The 25459-nt window shown below is 36.4% G+C and overlaps 1 protein-coding gene across 3 annotated transcripts; it reads left to right on the forward strand.

The window, feature by feature from the left end:
• The first annotated feature begins 3223 nt into the window (after positions 1 to 3223).
• Positions 3224 to 7731, forward strand: LOC130976393 (uncharacterized). 3 transcript variants are annotated; one of them, XM_057901245.1, is made up of 6 exons: positions 3224 to 3667; positions 4882 to 5890; positions 6055 to 6151; positions 7102 to 7163; positions 7244 to 7305; positions 7384 to 7731. In XM_057901245.1, exons 3-6 carry the CDS (start codon positions 6075 to 6077, stop codon positions 7399 to 7401), a joined length of 219 nt encoding a protein of 72 aa, XP_057757228.1. In that variant the 5' UTR covers positions 3224 to 3667; positions 4882 to 5890; positions 6055 to 6074; the 3' UTR covers positions 7402 to 7731. The 3 variants fall into 3 exon arrangements, with proteins under 3 accessions (XP_057757228.1, XP_057757230.1, XP_057757229.1); XM_057901247.1 differs by having other exon boundaries at positions 4892 to 5890; XM_057901246.1 differs by lacking the exon at positions 4882 to 5890.
• The last annotated feature ends 17728 nt before the right edge of the window (positions 7732 to 25459 follow it).

The raw sequence follows: 25459 nt of genomic DNA on the forward strand, positions 1-25459 counted from the left end.
ATATTAAGGCCTAAGGGGCTAGGGTAAGAAAGGGGCCTCGGTTAGTCTTTGTTGTTGGCGAAGGAAGGTGACGAGGTAACCGTGTTAAATTATCCATTTCTCTCTGTAATCTTTTATAAACTTAATTTTTCTTTAGTCTAGAACCTTAACAGCATTCATTTATTTTTTCTTCTTTTCTTTTTTATTCCTGAATTTATTTTTCTTTTCTAAAGCCATCCGACCAAAATTTGTCCATCCACAAAAATTATAACATCCAAAGCACACCAATTCAAAAATGCTATAACACTTGAGCTCACAAAAAACGTTTCTCTGCAAATACCAAAAAGCCCAATAACTTTCTGATCTTGATTAAACTTTAATCAAAATCCCTAATTTTATTAAATAACAATAATTTTTTAAATAAAATTTTGATTTATAACAAATTAATTTTTGATATATGACGTTACAGAATACGATGAAAAACAAAACAAAAAACTGAACCGACAATTAGCATGCAACCTCACTTACTGTGACAGATGTTATGTGACGCGTGACTATCACAGCTCCCCACGCGTCGTGCATTCCATTGCTACCCACAAGAAAGATTGCCCTTTCATCACGTTAGATTGGCCAACTTTTTTAATTGTAAATTTTAGACAATTTTTTGGATGAAATTGTAAAATTTTAAATTTTATATTAATCTATAAATTATTAAATTTAAATATTTAAAATTATATATTATATTTTTAATAAATTTATTTTATATTTAATTAAATTGTAACTATGATGCAATTCTAATTGGATAATTGAATCATTAAATTTATCATTTGATGGGTTTATTAACCAGTTATTGCAATTTTATTCTTTGAAGTAGGGATGAGTACTGGATACTCAATTACTTGTTCGAACCCAAATTGAATTAATTAAATTGGTTTTGAAATTAACGGATAATCGAGTTTAATCTAAACTAAATCAATAGTCTTTGTTAGTAATTAGTTCGGATATTAGTTCTGGAGGTGTAGAACCCGAACTAACTCGTAAATCTGATTATATATTAATTAAATATAAAAATTAGTGTTTAATTAAAAATGTGTATTTCTATTAGACAAAGATTATTTACTATTAATATGTTTAGATTTTAATGAGTTTAGCTTTTAATGTATTTGGTGTTTAACATGTTTGGATTATTTCTATTGATGTTATTGTTGAATTTTTAAGATAAAAATTTGGTTTTTTATAAACTAGTGTATATTCTCGTACACTGTACGGAATAATTAATAAAAATATATAATTTTTTTATTAAAAGAAATTAAATAAAAGATATATATAATAATTATTACTATAAATATTTTACAAAGTTATAATTAAAATCAAAATTTAATTATTTTTAATATTAAAAATATTAAAAATAATTAGTATTTGTCTTAACTGATTTGGATTGATTGAGTGGTCATTTCACTCGTTTACTTAAGTAAGTATTAGAGTTTCAAATTCCGACATGGGTATGTAACAACTCATTGACTAGCGGCAGACCCTTAATAAATGGAGTTTCAATCCGTGGAAGATTAGTTATCGACCTACCGAGTTGAAAAATACAGTGAAAAAAAATAGTATTTGTCTTAAAAGTAGAACATTAATTTGAAAATGTTAATAAACAAATAAACTAAATTAACTACCTCAATTATACTTGAACTATTCAACAATTCAACAAAATCTTTTCAATTTGGAATTAACTACTAACCAAAGAAAATAGACAATTTAGAGTAATTTAGTATTATGAACATTAATTTTGTATAATAAAATAACCTAAAATCATAATATAATTTTATTTTTAAAAACTTAATCAAGCATTATTTTTAATTATAAAATAACCTAAAATTAGAATGGATTTTATTTTAAAGAAACAATTAACCATTAACATTAATAAATAAAAACTATCGTCAAAATATTTTGATTAAATATATGAAGGGTTAATTACTATTTATTATTAATAATATATCGATTATATCAAAAAATAAAAATATAATTATCCACATTTACATCATTAGAAGAATTAGCATCACAAGTAGAATTTTATCATAAAAAAAAAGTAAAATTACATATATATATATATATATATATATATTGAATTTAAAAAATAAAGATTGATAAGTAATTAAGATTTTTTTTAAATAAATAGTAAAAAAGAAATAAATGTTATAAACTATATTCTTTCATAAATAACCCTTTTAAATTGTAGGTTATGTTTGACATGATTTATTTGTATATCATTTAAATTAGCATTATTTTTATAACGATCATTTATTCTTAATAATTGTTAGAGTTTTTGATATTTTACAATAATTATCTATAAAGAAGAAACATATATATTCTGAAAAAGTTATTAAATAAATTTATTCTTTTTGCCCTATTTTTATATTAAAATTTTTTTATTCCATCCCTTTTTAACTATTATCATGTTATTATAATTATTAAATAATATTGAAAAAACTCTTTAAAAATAGACATAACGATGACACTTTGAATAATTAATTCAATAGAATTAAACTTAAATGAATAAGATGATTTAATTAATTATATAGATAATAGTATATTTATAAATATTAATAATAAAAATAGTCTCACTAATGTAAATGACCAATACAATAATTATATGAAAAAATAAATAATTACAAAATTGCATAATTTTCAAGATCCTGTATGATTGAATTTAATGAACAAATTTAAAAATATCCATACGATAATGTCCTAATATTTTAGCATACTGTAAATCATACTATAATTTTATATATCATATTATAACTTTAAGTCAGCTCCTTAAACACATAAAGTACACATGATAAAAGAGAATATTAAAAAACAAAATTATAATAAGATTATTTAAAAATACCGCAAAAAAGACACATATCTTTTGTTAATCAAAATTTAGAAGAAAAAAATATGTGCCTAATAATGAACAACTAAAATAAATAAAAATATTTAAAAAATATAAGAAAAATGAAATGTATAAATAGCAATGTTCTGAAAATGGGACTGAATCGGTTGGTCGAACCGATTCAATCGAGAACTGGTAAAAAAAAATGGTCCGATTCAGTATGTAAAACCGTAAAATAAAAAACCGCTCAAGAACCGCTGAATTGGTTGGTTACCGGCAGGTCGGACCGAATCGAACCCCAGCCGGTTTACAGAAAACGACCTCGTTTCCTACCTTGAAAGGGAAAAAGTTTCACGCGTTATCCCCCATTTCCCCTTCTCCAATTCCTTCCTTCAGCAAACCCTAGCCTCCACCAAAGAAAGCAAATCCTAGCCTCCACCCATAGTTGTCGCCGTCTGTCGGAGTGAGAGACTGCTGCCGCCGTCCATCGCACTCAAGAACTTCCGTCTTCGTGCTCTCGGGCCTCTCGCCGGATCCTCCACGTCAGGTGCTCGCATCTCGCCGTTCTCCTCTGTGCTCGGCTGCTCGCGCCTCCCTCCGCCAGTGATTGCTCGAGCTGTGCGTGTTGGTTGCTGCTCGTCGTCCGTGGTTGTCTCTGCTCGATTCTGCCTCCCAGTCTGACTCGAGTCTCGTCTCAGTCACTGGCATCTCGTGGTTCGTCTGTCTCGTCGCCGGCGGCAGAAGCAACTCGTGGGGTTGTCTCTTGCTTCGTCGCCTTCCGTGGGGTGGTCGCCGACTCGCCGTCGACCGTTGGTGAGTCCCTGCACCATCGCTTCCCTGTTCTCTCTTTTTAGATTTCCCTTATCCCTGTATTTTTGCATGTTGCTGAATTGCTAATCAAATTTGCCTTGTTGCTAATCTAAATGTTGGTGTAAATCGGAACTTTACTTGGATTTGTTAAATTTGTTGCTGTAACTTGAATTTGTTGCTGAATTTGTTGCTGCCCAGTCACAGAATCAGAACAGAATACTCATTCAGTGCTTGGTTGATTGGTTTTTACTCACTGATTGTATTTGATGATAAATTTTAAATTGATAACTTTTAAATTTTAAATTTGCACTGCGTGTTACTGATTCACTGTTCCTTCAGTACTTTTTGTTGTTGTTAATCATTGTGATGAGCTTTATTAAAATTGGGTTGAAAACTGTTGAATCTTTTTTCATTTTTCATTGTTCTTAACTTCTGTTCTTATTAAAAAATTTGCAATTGGTGATCTTTTGATTTATTATATGCTTCATGTTTTTAATTTCACTCTGCTTCTAGGCTTTGAAATCAGTTAATAATATCTGTGATGCAATTATTTAGTTGGATAACTGATGTAATTATTGAGTTCAAGAGATTGAGTTTTTGATTTGCAAGGTGATTTTTGGTTATTTTTTATTTAATTTGGTAATGGTGTTTATGATTGGGGTTATCTGGTTTTCATTCTTTTTGAATTTGGTAATAGTGTGATTACTTGTTACTGTTTGTAATGTTTGTTACTGAATGATGATTGTTCTTTCTTCTCTGTTTGGTAATGTTTATTGAAATTTTGTACTTTTTCAATGCATATTTGTATGTGTTATTATTCCTCCTACTTCAAACTGTTTATGCTGCTTATCACTATTTCTGGTGTGTAACTTGTATACTTCTGCTTTGATTCCACACAAAGTTGATGAAAAAAACTGATTTTGTTATCTGGAGTAATCTTATTCTGTTTCTGTCTATGTTTTCTTGCTAATGGAACATTCTAGTCTAGTTGTTTAGTGATCAGAATGTTATTCCTTCTTAGCTTCATGGAATGAAAGAGAAACTACATTGCATCCTCAGAGGAATCAAAAACCATTAATTGATTTATATATCATTCATTTTAGTTTTATGATTCTATCAATTTGGTTGTGTACTTATTCTTCTAATTCAGCATAGGAATTTAAGCATTTTATTTTTCTGATATTTCAAAACTGTGTTTTCCTAAGAGACATTTATAGTTTTATACAGACAAGTGGTTCTGATTTTGGAATCAGCTATGGACAAATAGCCAACAATCTTCCCTCTCCATCACGCGTTGCTGTTCTAAAACGGTTTTTTCAGTTGAACCATTGGTTGGATTGGTTGGACCAATAAATTAGTGAACCAGTAATTAAAGTAGTTTGATGACCGGTCCGATTTTTAGAACCTTGATAAGTAGTGATAAAAGAAATAAAAATTAAATAAATTACAAAAATTATACCTTAAACATAAGAGAAAGAGAAAGAAAGAGAGAAAAGAGAAGGAATGAGTAAAAAACACATTATGATTTCGTATAAATAGATGACATTAAAAAAAAACTAATTAAATTAATTCATGTATTTTGTTATCATATTTATTATTTACTAAAATAATTTAATATTTACTCCAATCAAATCAAATAATTAATATAATTAACTAAATTAATTAATTGGTATAATTAATTGTGAAATTTGAATGTCTAATCAAATTAATTAATTGATATCATTAATTAGTTATAATTGATTTGCTTTACAAAATTAAATAAAATAAATCAGAAAATACTCTCAAAGGCATGCCACGTCAGTTTCATCATTAAGTGTAGAAATTCGATTTTTATATAATAGAATAGATTTCAAAGTCATCAGGTACCTAATTATTCGAATTGAATCAATTTGTTCTTAATCAAATTTGTTTGGTTCGAGTACATACACAAAAAATACAAATCCAAACTAAATCGAATCAATTATTTAATTCTAATTTTATCTTGAATCCGAACCAAATTGACCCGTGCTTATCCTACTTTAAACGTCACCTCTCCTCAAAACCGCAATTAAATCGGCTTGTCCGTTAAATTTCTTAGTTGGTGGTTTAACGGCTTGATGTTTGGTTCGGTTTTCAAAACCTTACCATATAAAACTCGGTTTAATTAGGCGCCAGTTGCATAATCTATTTCTAGACTCTTCTTTTCTCCCTTCTCCGTCTCCCGCACCAATCCATCTTCGCATCAAGGTTTGTGCCTTCTAAACCCTAGTTTTCTCTTTTCAGATACCGATTTCCCTTCTCAAACCCTAACAAAGTTAGGGATAATCGATAACATGTAGTTTAATTTATGATGCTTAAAAATGGTTTTGCTTTATTTTTGGGGGTTAATGTTTTGTTTCGATCGATTGCAGTTTGAAGCTGACCGACAAAAATGGCCGGTGGGAATTTTATGCACAGAGTTATTTCATACGTTGTGAATGAGGTTGTTGTCAATGGTCTTGCCAACAGGTAAAAGAAGTACAGCCACTTTTTTCTAAAAAATGATTTTTAGTATTCCTTTTTTTGTTGAAGGAATTTGTTTTTGATTTATGAGGTTGTAAGTTGTAAGCTTCTTTCTCTGGCCGGTGGGACAAATCTGGTTCCTAATTGGCTCGTTCCATTGAAGCAAGATTGAACCTCAAATTCCTGAGTTTTTGTTGTCTCTGTGGGAGCATGTTTATTCCACTGGAAAATTTTAAGGAGTTTGAGATATTTTAATACATATGATATTAGATTATGTTTATGGTTATGGTGGCAGCTATCCTTGTGTTATAATTATCACCCTGTCGGAAAATTGCAGTGCTAATTGCTACCATTGAATGCAAATTAAAGCCATTTAACCATCTATATACCAGTGACAATAGGTTTATAGGTGATAGGTGATACGGGTTGTTTTGCCTATGCTTCTTATTGTTGTGTATGAATCATATTAATGTGATTTGAGCAGAGAAGGAAAGCCATATTTGTTCTAGGATTGTTTTATCTTTTAAAACTCTTCTGCTTTGGATGAATTGAATTGGAAAAGAATACGGAAAAATAAAAAGGAATCCAAATTTTGTAGACAACCAACTGTTTTATGTGCCTGAACTGGAAATGTCCCTTGACCCTTGGGATCATCCAGCTATGTATCGCTGGTGCATACCCTCTCAGATTTGCTTAGTTTTTTCAGGTCCCAAAAAAATATGGTTAAGACTTTAGACTGATTAGTGAAGTTAAAAACATTCTCTGGAGATACTTATCAGTAGACAGCTAAAGTAAATATATCAATATTGATGCCGAAGATGATTTGTGTGCACTTGAAATGATTGTGCTGGAGTGATGTTTCCAGCAATTATATTTGTGGTTTTGAAGTATGTAGTTCTTGTTAGCCTCTTTTCTATATGTTCTCATGTGAATCTTTGATCGTGGTTCGTTTTCAGCCCTGCATTTCAGAGGTTTGCGGTAAGGACATCAAAGCAAATTGAAAATATTTCGAAACAAGGTAACAGCAAAGTTATTATAAAATAATAATTATTCGCCCTCGCCAACAAATTAGCTTAATTTGCACTATTTTTTCTGCAGCTGTTCAGAAAAGGCAAGAGTTAGCAGAGCAGATCAAGGACATCTCGAAAAATATGGAAGATGTATGCAATCCATCACATATTATATTATGCACTAGCACCACTTTGCTAATGATCTAACTTTCTCTTTTTCTTTTGCAGTCATTCAAGAGCCGCTGATTTTGTTATTCTTCCTAAATTGCTGAAGAAAATAAAGGTGGTGATTTCTCTTTGCCAAGGATTTTTGATGAAGACTAAGATAGAGTGTATGTAAATTTCTTTCGTAATTGACCTTTGCCTGGTTGGTTTTTTCCCTTTTTTCCCTCATGATCTGAAGCCTTGTGTAATTGCCTGCTTCTAGTTTACATGGTGAACCAGAAAAACAGCAGGATTAGGATATTATGTAGTTTATGATATTTTGGAGCAGCATACTGGGCAGCTATTTCTTTCAAATTGTAGAAGATTGATTACAAATAATATTGGAACTTGTGTATAGTTGTTCCTTCTTTACACTTGCCCCAATGGGGAATACTGGAATAGAATGCTTGAACATTACACTGTTATAAATCACCACTATCATTATAAGGAACATTACATTGTGTCTAGTTGCCCGAATAAGAAATTTTTCTCGTTACTTGACTGAAGAGGGGGCCAAATAAATGAGGTTACAATTAGTCCAAATAAAACAGGAGATAAGAAAACAATTGGTTAATCAACTAAAAGAACACATTGATTACCCCTAGGCCCTAACACTTTTCTTCTTGGCAACGTCCCTGATCACAGCAATAGCAACACTGTGGAAAAGCAACACCACAACCATTATTTATCGTTACCTTGAAACAATATGATGAACAAGAATTACTTTCAATCCTTCAAATGAAATGGTTTTAAGAATATTTAAAAAGATTGAATTTTTACATTTAAAAATTATATTTTCATCGTCATAATTTATAACAGACTCGTTAAATATATTAAGCCAATAATACTTACAACATTTATGTTTAAATTTTTTTCTTAAAATGTAAATATAAAAAAATTACGAAACAAACACACAAGATAAAACATAAATCTGAACTCAAAAAAAAAAAAAAAAATTACACATGAAATAATAAAAGTGAAAAGAAGGTGAAAGTAAGTTGAAGAAATGCTTGTATCTGTCTCAAATGAAGGAGAGATATTTATAGCAAAAAAAAGATAACATTATACTTTGTATTCTTTTAATAATTTGTTCTCCATTGTAATACAGTATTATAAAATGGGGTTAATTACCGATTCAATACTTGAAAGATTTAGCCGAAATAATCTTTCAATGATTTGAAAATTCGATAAAAAGAATTAATAAATATTATTTTTTTAAGTAATAAAAGAACTTTTATATTTAGTAAACGATTTATCCATTAGATCTAAATTTTTTTATTAACATTTGAATAAATATTTAGAATGTGCCACAAAAATTTATAACAAAATTTCATTTCAAGATTTTTCTTTTTATTTTTTAAATAATTGTGATAATTCACAATAAAAATTTTTTTAATAAAATTTATTTGATAAAAAATGATCAAATTTTAAAGATGAAATTTTTTTATTTTTTTTAATAATGATTGCCAACATTTACATTAAAATTGAAAGAATCAAGATAGAGATAAATTGAAAAATTGAAATTGAATTGTAAATGCTTATTGTAATTGTTTTGTGTAAACCACAATGGACATATGACTGCTATATATATAAAAGTTGTTACAACTGATACAAGTTAATTTATCTTGCTGTCAAAAAGCAAGTAGCTTGGTTTCTTGGTTTTCTTACTATATTCTCTTATTAGCCCCTGCAAATTCATGGGTGTTCGAGGAATAACCTTGAGTTTGAGTCGAAACCGATCAAAATCAGCCAGGGACAAAGGTTTGGTGAACAGATCCGCAATCTGATCCAAAGTAGAAATGTGCACTATGTGAAGTCTGTTGCTATTGACCCGGTCTCTGACATAGTGGAGGTTTAATTCAAAATGTTTAGTTTTGTGATGTAGTATAGGATTGGAAGCAAGTAAAACAGCACTAATGTTATCACAAAAAAGTGTTGGAAGAATGGTAATTGAAATGTGCAACTCAATGAGTAAGTTTTCGAGCCAAATGAGTTCTGAATCAACTGCTGCTAAGCCTCGATATTCTGCCTCAGCACTGGATCGACTAACAACTCCTTGCTTCCTACTAGACCAAGATACAAGGTTGTCTTCAAAATATACACAATAGCCACAAGTGTTGCTGCGTCTATCATCAAGATCAAAGCCCCAATACGAATCTGTGAAAGCGTAGAGTCGAAGATTAGTGCTAGGATGAAATATCAAACCATGATGAGTTGTTCCAACAAGATACCTGAGAATTCATTTGACACACTGCCAATGTATAATAGATGAATTATGCATGTATTAACTAACCTTATTTACAGAAAATGCAATGTCTAGTATAGTAAATGTAGCATATTGAAGAGAACCAACAATTGATCTATAAAGAGATGGGTTATCAAATGGTTTACCAGCAGATGCAGTAAATTTTAGAGTTGTGATCATTGGAGTAGGGACTGATTTACATCCCTTCATAATATCTTTGTCAAGAAGATCATTAATATACTTACATTGAGAGAGATGATAAGAACCAGATGACAATTTATGGGCTTCAATACCAAGAAAGTAAGAGAATTCACCAAGGTCTTTTAACGAAAAAATAGTATGAAGTTGGAAAATCAAATGAAATAGCAGTGGGACCATTACCCGTAATCAAGATATAATCAACATAAACTAAGAGATAAATGACAAGCTTACCAAAGTAGTGAATGAAGAGAGAAGGGTCAGACCTGGTGTTGGTGAAGCCAAATGTGGATAGGGTAGCTTGATTTAATTTGCAGACTTGACCAGAGTTGGAAGATTCAAAACCCGGAGGTTGTTGCATATAAACCAACTCTGATAAATCGCCATTTAAGAATGCATTGTTAAAATCAAACTGTTGAATTATCTATTTGTGAGTTAGTGCCAAAGTCAGAATTACTCTTATGTCGCAGGCTTAATGACAAGTGTAAACCCTGATTAAAATCGATTCCTTTGATTTGATGGTTGCCTTTAGCAATAATCCTTGCTTTATATTTCAAGTTCCGACCATCTGGATGTCATTTAATGGCATACACCCATCTACAACCAATGATTTTACTGGTTGGGGGTGGAACAACTAAAGTCCATGTTTGATTTTTGGAAAGAGCATGCAATTCTTCTTTCATGGCATTCGTCCAATGTTCAAATTTTAAGGCAATAGTAACAATTTTAGAACATTTTCATAATAATCAATAAATGATGAAGTATTAACAATAGTAGAATTTAATTTAGGCTTAGAGATACCACTCTTTGACCGAGTTTGCATAGGATGAGAATTTGGTTTTGGGGGATGAGGAAGCTGAACCGGAGTACCAGAAATTGGTATAGGTGTAGAATGTTGAGATATAGGTTGTGCATTAAGAGAAGAAGGCTCTAAAGAGTGGGTCCCATGTATATGTAAGGAAGAAGTGGATGGCAATGGAAGAGATGGGGTTGGTGAAGCAGAACTTGAAAGGGAAGAATTAGAAGAATCAGTGGAAGTGGCATGGTGAGGAGTATCAGTAACAAAAGAGGGGGAATTGGCAAAATAGTATGAGGATATTGAATTTTGGTAGGTGAGACAATATTGTGGCCAAATATAGAAGAATAAGGAAATATAAACTCATCAAACAAAACTTGTCTATTAATAAAGATCTTACCAATAGCCTCCATACACTTATAGCTCTTATGATTTGGAGCATAACCTAAGAACACACATTGTTGAGATTTAAATTCTAATTTATTATGTGTATAAGGTTTAAAAGAAGAATAGCAAGCACAACCGAAAACTTTTAAGAAAGAATAATCAAGCAATTTGTGATGCAACAATTCAGAAGGGAACTTATTAGAGATATTGGAAGATGGTAATCGATTAATGATATAAGTGACAGATAGAAAAGCATCATCCCAATACTTTAAAGGTAGTGATGCTGAAGCAAGCATTGCCAAACTAGTTTCTGTGATATGGCGATGTTTGCGCTCAGCCCGACCATTTTGTTGTGGTGTATATGGGCAAGAAAATCTATGAGCAACGCCATTAGATGATAGGTAATCAGTGAATGCAGAAGAAAGATATTTCCTTCCATTATCACTATGAAATGCTTTAATTTTTAAACCTGTAAAATTCTCCATTAGACATTTAAATTGAACAAATGCAGCAAAAATCTATGACTTAGAATGCAGCATATAGATACATGTATAGCGAGTGTAGGCATCAATAAACACAGCATGATAGCTAAAACCATGAAAAGAAAGAATAGGGGTTGGTCCCCAAACATCACTATAAATCATGTCCAAAGGAGCATGAAACTGATAGGAATCAAGAGTAAAAGACAAATGATGCATTTTTGCTAAGCAACAATCTTTACAAAGAGAGTTAGAAGATGGAAGAGTAAATAGAATATTGCAAGTTCTTAGTACAGTAACAACAGTTTTAGGTGCTGTGTGTCCTAGTTTAGAGTGCCAGAGCGAGTAATTATCAATATTAGCATGAAAAGCTTTTGGTGCAGTACTAGTGGTTGATCTTGAATTATGAAGAGCTACATTTTCAAATTCATAAATTCCAGCTTTAGGAGCACCTCGAAGAAGAATCTGTTTGGTTGCCTGATATTTGACACAGCAAAAATCAACATCAAACTCAAAAAAGCATGCATTGTCAGTAGTGAATTTCTGCACACTTACAAGATTATGAGCTATATCTGGTGCAACAAGTAAATTATTCAAAACAAATTGTTTATGATTATCAAGAGTTAAAGATTTGCATTGCCAATATGAGTAATACACGTACCTGACCCATTACCTAACATAATTTGTTCTTGGCCAGTGTATGCTTCTGCTTCAAGAAAGCTGGATGGATCATGTATGACGTGATGAGAGGCACTAGTATCTAAAAACCATGAAGCCTCAGAGAGAGTATATGGTGTAGCAAGATAAGCCCGAGGGTTATGATAAGATGAGGTGGTGGAGCTGGCATAGATGATGATGCAGAATTGGGGGCATTAGAAACCAGAGGTAACTGTTGATAACTTGGATCATATCTGTGGAAACAAGAAATGGCAATGTGGCTAAATTTGCCACACACTTGGCATTGAGGACGATTTTGTTGAAAAGAACCTTGGCCCCCGCGAGAGAATCGTCCGCCCCTTACTCTGCCACAATTAAAACCTCTTGCAGTGCCTCGTGAAAATTGAGAAGTGGCTTGTGTAAAATTGGCTTGGGGAAGGGATAATTGAGTTTTTCAGAATCGTGCAGGCATGGTTTCATGCCTAAGAAGCAAGGTTTCTACCTCAATCAGAGACAAAGACTCAAGCGTAGGTGCGATTAAGAAAATGTACATTGCATAATCCTCATCAAGACCTTCAGTAATGGTTTCGACATGATCTTTAAGAGAGAGTGGATGATCCAATGCAGCCAAAGAATCAACAATTGATCAGATGCATTTGAGATAGTCAGAGACGGTTATTCCTTACTTTTTGATATTTTTGAGTTCTGCTTTAAGTTGTTTGATTGTGGCTTTTGTTGATTTAGAGAAATAATCTTGAATTCGATCCCATACTTGATATGCAAATTTGCAGTCCAACATCTTGTTTCTGAATGAGATATCCATTGTTTGAAGGAGCCATGATATAAGAAAGCGGTATTTTGTAGTCGAAAATTTGTATGTTGCTGATTCTGTTCCTGCTAATTTTGTAGTATCAGAATCGAATCTTGCTGGAACCTGGTCCTTGAGAAGGTGATCACTGAGTTAATTGCCACTAATGATGTGAAGAGCAAGATGTTGCTAAATCTTGAATGATTTTTCATCTAATTTGTCAAGAAGAGGCATGGTAGGAGTAGAAGAATGTGTAGTAGTATTAATTGGAACAATAGATCCTATGAGATCCGAACCTCAACTCTTCATATCATGAAAAAAATCAAGATAGAGATTAATTGAGAAATTAAAATTGAATTGTAAATGCATATTGTAATTGTTTTGTGTAAACCACAATGGACATATGACTCTTACATATATAGTAGTTGTTATAATTTATAACTGATACAAGTTAATTTATATTACCGTCAAAAAGCAAGTAGTTTGGTTTCTTGGTTTTCTTGTTCTATTTCCTTATAAAAAAATTTATCCCTAAAATTATTTTTTTAAATATATATTTAATATTTATAATCGTTTTTGTCATGTTTTTAAATCTTTTAAAGATTTATGTATAGTTAACATCTTTGAAGATTTATTTTTATGAGCAATATAAACCTTTGGCGCCATTTTGATAAGGGTTAATAGTCAAATTAGTTTGAAAAAGATAAGGCATTCTTCAAATTCGTCTCTAAAAGATTTTTTCAATCAAATTAGTCTTTAAAAAATTACGAATTAATCATATCTGTCATTCAGTTACTCCACTCATAACTTTCGTCAAAAATTGATTATGTAAAATATTAATTGATAGTATATATGACACATAACATATTCAATTGGACGTTAACTAAATATGTTTAAAAAAATATATAAATTTAGTTACTGTTCCTACCCTGGCCCAACAGTATGACCCAGGTCCAAGATAAGCCATAAAAACCCAATCCAAAGATTTGGCCTTCACCCACCCGACCTCATCTAAAGAGGTCGGGCTCGACATAGATTCCACTCCAAAGAAGTCGGACTAATCATGATTTGGTAGATAATACTTATTTTAAATAAGTAACTGCCCCTAAAATCTCTCAGCCCACTTTCAGAAGTGACATCCCAACCACCCAAAGATAAAGGGGCGGTTATCCACCTTCAGAAGTGGAACTACTCCAACGGTCGTTATTGGATCAGCACTATAAATACACTGACACCCCTCAGGAATCTTTAAGTTCCAATATATTCTAAACCTACTTAACCCCTACTTAACCCCTTGCTGACTTAGGCATCGGAGTATCTTTGCAGGTACCACCTTCCATTCTTTCACATATACAACTCGGACGGGGGCTCCTAGACGTGAACCAAGTCGGAGACCACCTTCCACTGACGTTTGGGCTTATCCTCCAAGCCCAATCTACCGATCTCAGGTTACCCACGTAATATTGGCGCCGTTGCCGGGGACCTGCGAGATCATCCGATAATGGCAAACGACCAGAATGAAGACGGACACACTGCATTAGAGTCCGAGCAAGAGCAGCAAGATGCTGTCAACAATGATTGAGCTATAATATCCCTGCAAGGAGCAGGGGGTCAACACTGCGAAGGTCCCTTTGGTGCAAAAGACCCCAGGGGAATCCCCTCTGAGGTACACAAACCAGGAAACAAGAGACAACCTCACGCTGCCGATCTCATGGGATTGTTCCATGGCCACCAAGGACGGCTTATGTAGTTGGAACAAGAACTGGAGCGACAGTGAGAGGCGGAGAGAAACCTAAGGAGAGAGGTTGAACGACGAAAAGAATTTGAGCAAAAGCTCTTAAGGTTAGAAGCTAACCTCCGAGGCATGAGTTCTTGCAGCGACAGAGAAGATTCCCCTTTGGGGGGAGAGAATCCGTTCGTTGAAGACATCATGAGGGCAAAATTTCCAAGGAACTTCAAAAGCCCTGACATGGATCTCTATGACGGGACTACCGACCCAAAGCACCATCTGAGCAATTTTAAAAGTCGGATGTACTTAGCCGACGCTTCTGATGCTACTCACTACAAAGCCTTTTCCGATAACTCTGACAAAGGCAGCGATGAAGTGGTTTGATAACCTCCCCCCAAGGTCGGTTACCAGTTTCGACGACCTCTTGCATAAGTTTCTCACGCGATTCTCAATCCAAAATGATAAAGTCAAGCACGCACTAAGTCTCCTAGGAGTAAAGCAGGAGGTCGGAGAACCTTTGAGGGACTACATGAAAAGGTTCAATAAGGCGTGCATAGAAATTCAAGACCTGCCTACAGAAGCAGTGATCATGGGCCTAGTAAATGGACTTCGAGAAGGCCCTTTCTCCCAGTCCATCTCCAAAAGGTATCCGAATTCTTTGAGGGATGTACGGGAAAGAGCTGAAAAGTACATCAACATGGAGGAAAACGCCAGACTATGAGAGCCAAGCTGGTGACCTGGGCACTCTCACTCATCAAAGGAGATTGAGAGAGAACCCAAGAAAAAAGAAGAAGTCGGTCCTGAAAGGTCCAGAAGATATCACTCTTATACTTCTCTACGAGTTTCCCTAGTCAACATCTACAGGGAAATTTTCCATACTGAAAAGCTACCTCCCCCTAGGCCCATCAAGAATAAGAAAAGGGGGAGTCGTAGCAAATACTGCGAATATGATAAACCCCATTTGTAGGGTTTATCTTGTGTTAAATTTAAGAGATTTTATGACATTTTACCCACATTTATTCAATAAAATAGCATGATTTTATGATTGTCTCCCAATTTGTGCTTAAGTGTGAAAACATGCTTTCTAGACCTTAAATTAGTTAATTTTAATTCACCTTTGATTCCACTAGATGCCTTGATTTGTTTGTTAAGTGATTCCAGGTTGAAAAGGGCTAGGGAAGGATCAAAGGAGTGAGAGGAAAGCATACAAAGTGGAGAAGATCATGAAAAGCCAAAGAATTGAACTCGCCTATGGACGCGCGCGCGCACCTTGCGAATTACCCCATGGATGTGTACGCGTGCTGTGCGCGTACGCGTCGGTGTTGGAATATGATTTTTTAAGTGAATTCGCACCCAACGAATTCTCAAGAGTTGTGGGACCCAATCCCAACTAGCTTTGGCGCCAAAATGCATTTAAAGGACCAAGGATTGAGGGGATTCTAGACTTTAGCATCATTCACACTCATTAGGATTAGTTTTAGAAGTAGTTTTTAGAGAGAGAAGCTCTCACTTCTCTCTAGAGCTTCTCTCTAGGATTAGGATTAAGATTAGGTTTAGTTCTTAGATCTAGGTTTTAATTCATGCTCTCTTCTACTTTTCTTTTCAATTCCTTATTGTTACATTCATTCTTCTTCTATTCTTTTGTTGTAATCTCCTTTATGTTGCTTCTATATTTTGTTGTAGATCTACTCTTGTCTCTTCTATTTTCTTTCCATTCAATTCAAGGTAATTCATAATAATTGTGTTCATTTGATTTGTTATTGTTAATTCTTTGCAATTAGTTGTTGTTAGATTTTGTACTTGTTATTGATTTACTATGCTTTCCTTTTATGCATTCCAAGTGTTTGATGAAATGCTTGGTTAGATTTTGGAGTAGAATTTTATGCTCTTCGCTTGGAAAGGTAACTTAGGACTTCTTGAGTTACTAATGTCCAAGTAATTGATGATTGGGATCCATTGACACTAGTTCTCACTAATTGAATTAGTGGAGAGTTAGGACTTATGGACTAGGATTGATATAGCTCATTTGACTTTCCTTTACTAGTTAGAGGATGACTTAATGGGATTAATCCTTGCCAATTAACATAATTGTGGTTAGTGATTAGGATAGAGATCCTTGACCACCAACCCTTGCCAAGACCTTTTTAGCTATTAGTTTACTTTCTTGTCATTTATCTTTCATGCCTCTTATCAAAACCCCAAAAATAACTCATAACCAATAACAAGACACTTTATTGTAATTCCTAGGGAGAACGACCCAAGATTTCAATACTTCGGTTTATAAATTTTAGGGGTTTGTACTAGTGACAAACAATCTTTTGTATGAAATGATTATTGCTTGGTTTAGAAACTATACTTCGACGAGATTTCATTAGTGAAATTTTAAACCATCAAAAATCCAATCATCAGAATACCACAAGATATATTGGCACTCAACAAACGATTATTACGTCCTCAAAAATGTGATAGAAAGCTAACCCGAGAAGGCCGGCTTGATAGATATCTCATGGAGAGGTCAGACAATCATGGGAAAAGAAAGAAAGATGAAGAAGATCGAAGAGACCCACCACGGACCCCGGAGAGACATATACATATGATCTCGGGAGGGTTCGCTGGAGGAGGTCTCACAAAGTCATCTCGTAAGAGGCACCTGAAAGAAGTCTACCAGGTCGGGGGCGAGCTACCTGACCTTCCAACAATCTGTTTCACCAAAGAAGACGGGCAGGGGATTGCCCCTCGACATGACGATCCAGTGGTAATTACCATGATTCTCGCCAATGCCCATATACATAGAACATTGGTGGATCAGGGGAGCTCGGCCTACATCCTGTTTAAACCAACATTCGACAAGTTGGGATTGGACGAAAAAGAGTTAAGGGCATACCCTGATACCCTATACAGGCTGGGGGACACACCCATAAAACCACTAGGATTTATACCCCTACATACAACTTTTGGAAAGGGAATGAAATCCAAAACTTTGAGCATCGACTTCATAGTCATTGATATGGGTTCAACCTATAATGCTTTAATAGGCAGAACAACCTTTAATCGGCTGGGAGCAGTGGTATTCACCCCCATCTGTGCATAAAATTTCCAACACCCGAGGAAATTACAACCATCAGAGGAGATCAGAAACTAGCGAAAAAATACTACAATGAAAGCCTAACCCTGAGAGGTAAAGGCAAGGAGGTTTATACCATAGAGCTCGGAGGAATTTGAGCTGAAGAAGAATTGCGACCATAGCCCGGGGGAAAGACTGAGGAGGTACAGATCGGGCACGAGGACGGAAAGAATACCAACTTGAGAGAAGACTTGAGGTAGAAGCTAATAAGGCTCCTACAAGAAAATTTTGACCACTTTGCCTGGAAAGCTTTCGACATGCCTGGGATAGAACCCGAGCTCATGGCGCACAAGCTGTCAGTATACCCCGGATCACGACCTGTTCAGCAAAAAAGGCGGAAGCTCAGACCCGAACGAGCTCAAGTGGTCGAAGGGCAGATACAAGCCCTCCTAGAAGTCGGCTTCATCAGAAAGGTCAAATATCCAACTTGGCTGGCAAATGTGGCGCTAGTCAAGAAACAGAATGGCAAGTGGAGGATGTGCGTTGACTACACGGACCTGAACAAGGCGTGTCCAAAAGACCCATATCCACTCCCAAATATTGGTACCCTAGTAGACTCCATCTCGGGATATCAATACTTATCATTCATGGATGCGTACTCAGGATACAATCAAATTTTGATGTACAAGCCGGATCAAGAAAAAACATCTTTCATCACGCCTAGAGCAAATTATTACTATGTGGTCAGGCCTTTTGGGTTAAAGAATGCAGGAGCCACGTATCAAAGGTTGATGAATAAGGTGCTTGCACCTCACCTTGGGAGTTTAATCGAAGTATATGTGGACGACATACTAATAAAAACCAAGGATGAGACGAACCTCTTGACTGACCTCTCGCAAGTCTTCAACACCATAAGGACACACGAGATGAGATTGAATCCCGCAAAGTGCACCTTCACTGTGGAGGTTGGTAGATTTCTAGGATTTATGTTAACATAAAGGGGAATTGAAGCCAACCCCGATAAGTGAAGAGTAGTCCTAGAAATGAAAAGGCCAACTTGTTTAAGGGAGGTCCAATAGCTGAATGGCCGGCTTGCAGCTCTCTCCAGGTTCCTGGCAGGATCAGCATTAAGATCCTTACCACTTTTCTCTCTACTACGAAAAGGATGCCAGTTCGAATGGACTTCTGAATGCGAAGAAGCCTTCCAGGAGTTCAAAAGGTTTTTAAGCCAACCTGCAATTCTGACCCGACCTAAGGTCGGGGAAGAACTCGTCCTATATTTGTCTGTAGCCGATAAAGTTGTGGCATCAGCGCTAATACGGGAAGATGAGGTCGGGCATCATCCAGTGTACTTTACCAGCAAAGTTCTACAAGCCCCCGAGTTAAGGTACCAAAAACTCGAGAAGTTTGCATATGCCTTAATAGTGGTGTCTCGGAGGCTACAACCTTATTTTCAAGCCCATATAGTAAGGGTTCGAACGAACCAGCCCATGAAACAAATTCTTCAAAAAATAGACATTGCGGGCATAATGGTTCAATGGGCCATAGAGCTATTCGAGTTTGACTTAAAGTACGAGGCTCGGACGGCGATTAGAGCCCAATGTCTGACCGACTTCGTTGCCGAATATGCAGGAGATCAAGAGGAGGCCTCCACAAATTAGGAACTGTATGTGGATGGCTCTTCCAACAAAATCGGAAGCAGTACAGGCATAATACTAGTCAACCAAGAAGGAACTCAAATAGAAGTCTCCCTGAAATTTGAATTTCCAGCCTCCAACAATCAAGCAGAATATGAGGCCTTGATTGCTGGGTTGAAATTAGCAGAAGAAGTTGGTGCAACTAAAGTATTGGTCTTTAATGACTCTCAAGTGGTGACTTCTCAAATCAATGGGGAGTATCAGGCTAAAGACCCAAATATAAAAAGGTATTTGGACAAAATCTTGGAGTACCTTAGGCAGTTCTCGGAGACCGAGGTCAAACACATAACTCAGAATCTCAACAGCAGAGCGGACGCCCTCTCCAAGTTAGCAAGTACCAAGCCAAGAGGGAATAATAGAAGCTTTATCCAGAAAACTCTCCAAGAACCCTCTGTCACAAAAACAGAGGCTAAGCAAGATGTTCTTGAGGTATCTAGATTATACCTCGGATGGATGAACCCACTATTCGAATACATAAAATTTGATATCCTACCCAAAGAGAAAAAAGAGGCCAAGAAATCTGGAGGGAGGCATAGAACTACACCTTGGTGAAAAATATCCTCTATAAAAGAGGGATATCCACACCATTGTTAAAATGTGTCCCAACCTCGAAGACAACAGAAGTCCTAGAGGAGGTTCACAATGGTATCTGCGGGAATCATCTCGGAGCAAGGTCTCTGGTCAGGAAAGTCATCCGAGCTGGGTTCTATTGGCCGACCTTGCAGAAAGATGCCACCAAGTTCGTAAAGAAGTGTCAACCATGCCAAATGCATGCCAACTTCCATGTCACTCCCCCTGAGGAACTGATTAGTATAACTTCTCCATGGCCTTTCGCAAAATGGGGGTTGGACCTAGTCGGACCTTTCCCCCAAGTTCCTGGTCAAGTGAAATACCTAATAGTAGGAGTGGAGTACTTTACGAAGTGGATCGAAGCAGAGCCATTGGCCACTATCACAGCACAGAGAAGTCAAAAGTTCCTCTACAAGAATATCATTACAAGGTATGGAATTCCCCACTCCATCACCACTGGTAATGGTACTTAGTTCACCAACTCTACATTCAAAAACTTGGTAGCCAGCATGAAGATCAAGCACCAATTCACCTCGGTTGAACACGCACAAGCAAATGGGCAAGCTGAGGCAGCCAACAAAGTTATACTGGCCGAATTAAAAAAAAAGGTTGCAAGATGCAAAGGGAGCCTGGGTGGAAGAACTCCCTCAAGTACTATGGGCATATCGGATTACACCTCAGTCTGCAACAGGAGAAACACCCTTCCAACTTGCTTATGGTATAGAAGCCATGATACCAGTTGAAATCAACGAGCAAAGTCCAAGGGTGAGGTTCTACAAGGAGGTCGACAACATTCAAGCACACAAAGAAGAACTTGAATTACTCCCTGAAGTCTGAGAACAAGCCCAGATAAGGGAAGCAGCGTTGAAGCAAAGGATGACAAACAGATACAACAAGAAAGTCATTCGAAGAAGCTTCACCTCAGACGACTTGGTCCTGATTAGAAATGACATCGGCGTTAACAAGTCGGGTGAAAGAAAACTCGCTGCTAATTGGAAAGGGCCATATAAGATAAGTGAAGTCCTAGGAAAAGGATATTACAAAGTAACCGACTTGAGTGGTTCCGAGCTCCCAAGATCGTGGCATGCTTGCAACATGAGGAGATACTATAGTTAGAAGCGAACTCCACTCCCTGATGTACTCTTTTTTCCGACTTCATGATTTTCTTCCCAAAAAAGGATTTTCTTGAAGAGGGTTTTAATGAGGCATCAAATTAGAGGCTAAGGGTCAATAAGTCTTAAAAATCCCTTAGTAGCTAAAGTCAAAAGTTACTTCCATCAAATAATAAATATTTTTTGTCTATCTCTCTATAATTCTATTGTTATCATCATTACTGTACGATAGGCATCAATTTAAGCTCGAAAAAGCGTGAAAATCCCATGACTGAAATAAGTAGTCGGCAGGATAAAACGACGAGGTACAAGTCGGTGTAAAGAGGTTACAAAGACGATCATGATAACTCGGGATCTCAATAACTTAAACGACTAACTAGTCGGCAAACCCGAGAAAATCAAAATGCATCGCAAGAATAACCTAAGTTACGAAAACAATTCAATAAGCAAAAATTGAATACAAGAGGAACACAAAAGAGATATGAAAAATCCCCCAAAAAAGGCAAAGGCAGTTTCAAGTCTTCGAAAAATCTTAACTTAGACAAAAATAGCCTGCCTAGTAAAAAAAGTTTTTCGCAAATCAAAAGGTTTTCGTAAAAACCTTATGAAAATCACAACAAAAGCATGCACACGCAAAGTATTTCTTAAAAGCCCTTATCCAAAAAGGGTGAGTCAAACAGAACAATTTTTTGTTAAACGGCCAAAAGGCCAAAGTCAGAAACCACCACAACAAACATAAAGAAAGATAAATTGTTCAAAGGGGGCCCACAAGCCGGGCCCCAAGTAGCTATAATCAATTGGAAGGAGGATCGGAATCGTTAAGAGGAAGAGAGCTCGGATCTGCACCAGGAGGAGTCGGAGCGGTCTCTTCGACAGTGAAAGTCGGAGCTTCTGAAGAACTCAGTAGGAATCCCTCCTGCTGCTCCTCACGAGGAGGAGACTCAACAATCTTTTGCCCACGAGTCTTCAGCTCGGAGTCTGTCTCGGGACGGGGAGGGGAGATAATAGCTCCATCAACAACGATCTTGTCAGGATGGAGAGGAGAAAGGTCCAAGTCAGGAGCGATAACTTCGATCTGTTCCTTGAATACCCTCCAAGCCTCCTCCGAGCTCTCCACAATCGAATCCTCCAACTCCTGATAAGCTTCCCGATTAGACTTCAACTACCTTTGAAAATCAATATTTTCAAAGAAGACCCTGACGTAATTCTGCTCCGCCTTCTCCTTCAGACCCTCCACCATGGCACACTGAGCCATTAGCTTATTCTCCCTTTCCTGAAGCCGGGCCCGTTCTTCCTTCAGCCAGTCAACCTCGCCCTGAAGTCGCTTCTCCTCTTCTTGATAAAGGACAATCCTCCCCTGAAGCTCTTCCACAATATGAAGTAGAGCAGTGCAGACTCCAGCAGTCTGAACGCCCCCCTGAACTAAAATTTGAAGATGATTTCGAAGGGAAGCATCATCCATAGCAATCTGACTATGAGGAAAGATGTGCTTCCAAACGAACTTGGGACTATCAAAGTTGGCCTCTCCAGAAGGAGAAGAACCAGACTCTGAGGTCTTGTGTTTTTTCTTTTCAGGTTCGGAGGGAGGTCGGACTGGGGGGATAGGAGGAGGAAGAGGAGAAGTAGAGGCAGAGGATACCAGGATAGGGTGAGAGGAGGTTCCTGAGTCATGAGGAGGAGGAAGAGGAACGCCAGCAGCCCCGATTCTAGCCGTATCAGCTCGGAGCCCTTCTCTTGGCATTCTAGACTTTCTGTTAGGAAGCACTAGAGCCACTTTTCACCATCTCTAAAAGGGAAAAGACAAAAAACAATCAACTAACGAATCAAAAAACACAACAAGTCGGAATTTTCAGAAACAACTACAAAAAAGAAAAACTACCTAGTTGGGTCCAAACAAAACTCGAAGAACCCAAAAGAAACTTCTTAGTATCCAGATGGGGAGCCCTTCCCCCAAGCCTCTAAAAAAAAAACCCACAATGGCCTCCTCAACCTCGTCCAAATCCTCCAAACCATACTTTTCAACAGGGGAGGCCTCCAACCAATAAAGAGGAAATCGGGTTCATGGTTATCACTCAAGAAAAAGGGATGGTAGCCCTCTACGACTTGGACCCTAAGAAAAAAATTTTTGAAGTCATGGAAGGATTCATCAAAGATCGGAAAGACCTTCCGACCCTGAATAGCTCGAAAGGATACCCACTGTTATTTATTATTCTGAGCGCTAAATGGTTTGGTCAGATGGAAAAGATAGAAAAAGATCTTTAAAGAAATCGGGAAGTTTAACTCTCGGCTGACAAGTTAGTAAGTTTTCATGAAACCCCAATAGTTGGGGTAGAGCTGCGAATGAGCAACTCGACAGTGCGATAGAACCTCTATTTCAAAATCAGAAAAGGGGAAGGAAACCCCCCAAACGGGTAAAAAGACAATGATATATAAAGAAAAAGTGAGGGTAAGAATTCGCATCCCTCCCGTAACGAACCCGGTCTTCAGGACCCGGGGCTACCAACTCGTATTTAGGCTCATCGGCCTCTAAACTACAGAGCTTATGATGAACACAAAGTTGGGTAAGGTAGTCAGTATCTACTAAAGGTTTCTCATCGAGAATCGTCTACCCATCTCAAAAGGGTCTCAGTGATACGGGAAGACATTTTTTCTAACAACTAGGAAGCAGATATAAAAGCAATAAGACCTACAAAGAAAAATAAAAGATCATCAAAAACAAGGCTCCCAAAAACTAAGCAGTCTTTTCCCCCAAAAAGCAAAGCAAGAAAAAATCACCAGATTACAACAACAAATGCCAACGTCTCACAGTGCAAACAATGGAGTAGCAAAAAGCATGAAAATCTCCTCAAAACACACAAAGCACAGAGATAAAGCATTACGCAAATGATAGAGGAAGATAAAGAAAAGTCTAACCTTTTTCTGAAGACTTGAGAAGTAGTAGTCACAGCAATGACGAAGTGCCCAAAGAGGGAAGACTAAAGGAATTTCTTTTGAAATGAATGAGAAGTGCAAGCAAGAAACATGGCAGACAAAAGCAAACAGAGAAGAAAGAGGAAAAAGTATTTATAACATGTCAGGGACACAAATGTAAAAAGACGCGATCATTAAAGAAACGCACCGTTACCAATGTAACTGCCCCTACATCTAAATACACAAACAGATGCGACGTTTGATTAGACACAACGGTTGAGGAGCCTAGAATCACGTCGGTTTCAAGCCAAAGTCACGTCGGTTCCCGATTTGAATGACCCCGAGTTCAATTAGTACTCGAATCCAACTCATAATTGAAGAGATTGGACTCGAGTAGGGGCACTGTTCCTACCCTGCCCCAACACTATGACCCAAGTCCAAGATAAGCCAAAATGGTCCAATCCAAAGATTTGACCTTCACTCACCCGACCTCATCTAAAGAGGTCGGGCTTGGCATAGGCTCCTCCTCAAAGAAATCGGACTAATCATGAGTTGGCAGATAACACTTATCCAAATAAGTAACCGCCCCTTAAAATCTCTTTGCCCACTTCCAGAAGCGATATCCCAACCACCTAAAGATAAAGGGGCGGTTATCCACCTTCAGAAGTTGAACTACTCCAACGGTGGTTATTGGATCACCACTATAAATACACTGATACCCCTCATGTATCTCTAAGTTCCAAGACATTCTAAACCTACTTAACCCCTTGCTGACTTAGGCATCGGAGTGTCTTTACAGGTACCACCCCCATTCTTTCACATACACAACTTGGATGACAACTCCCAGACGTAAACCAAGTCAAAGACCACCTTCCACTTACGTTTGGGCTTATCTAAATTATATTGGAAATAAAATTTTTGTAATTAAGAAAAATAACGAAATAAAATTTCATAAACATATATAATCAATATCTAATTAGATATATTAAATATTATATATGTTATTAATTAATATTTTACAACATTAATTTTTTTAAAAAAATTATTAATAATAACCAATTTAATTAAAATAAATTTAAAATAAATTTATAAAAGATCTTATTCTTTAAAAATTAATTTAACCATTAACCTAATAATTTACTAAAAAAAAAAAAAAACAAATCCCCTCGGACCCTCCTCGCACGACACCGACTCCCAGACCCGGAAATCCCTAAGCCTCCATCTTTTCTGAATGTTCTGAAAATCGGACCGGACCAGCCGGTCGGACCGATTTAACCGCAAACCAACAGCATTAATGGTCCGGTTAGGTATATAAAACTGCTAATCAGAAAACAGGCAAAAAACCATTGAATCGGACGAGAACCGGTCGGTCAGACCGAACCGGAATCCGGCCGGTTTACACAAAAGAGGGTAGCTCCTTCGTTTCTTTCTCCCGTTCTCCCTTTCTT

The sequence above is a fragment of the Arachis stenosperma genome, chromosome 4, assembly GCF_014773155.1.
Source record: "Arachis stenosperma cultivar V10309 chromosome 4, arast.V10309.gnm1.PFL2, whole genome shotgun sequence".
Classification (NCBI taxonomy): domain Eukaryota; kingdom Viridiplantae; phylum Streptophyta; class Magnoliopsida; order Fabales; family Fabaceae; genus Arachis; species Arachis stenosperma.

What these genes read in the sequence shown, in the direction of transcription:
- LOC130976393 (XM_057901245.1), top strand. Translation starts at nt 6,075, where the DNA reads ATGGCCGGTGGGAATTTTATGCACAGAGTTATTTCATACGTTGTGAAT. An exon ending in GTCAATGGTCTTGCCAACAG is followed by an intron (nt 6,152 to 7,101) that starts GTAAAAGAAGTA and finishes GTTCGTTTTCAG; the next exon opens with CCCTGCATTTCAGAGGTTTG. An exon ending in TGAAAATATTTCGAAACAAG is followed by an intron (nt 7,164 to 7,243) that starts GTAACAGCAAAG and finishes TTTTTTCTGCAG; the next exon opens with CTGTTCAGAAAAGGCAAGAG.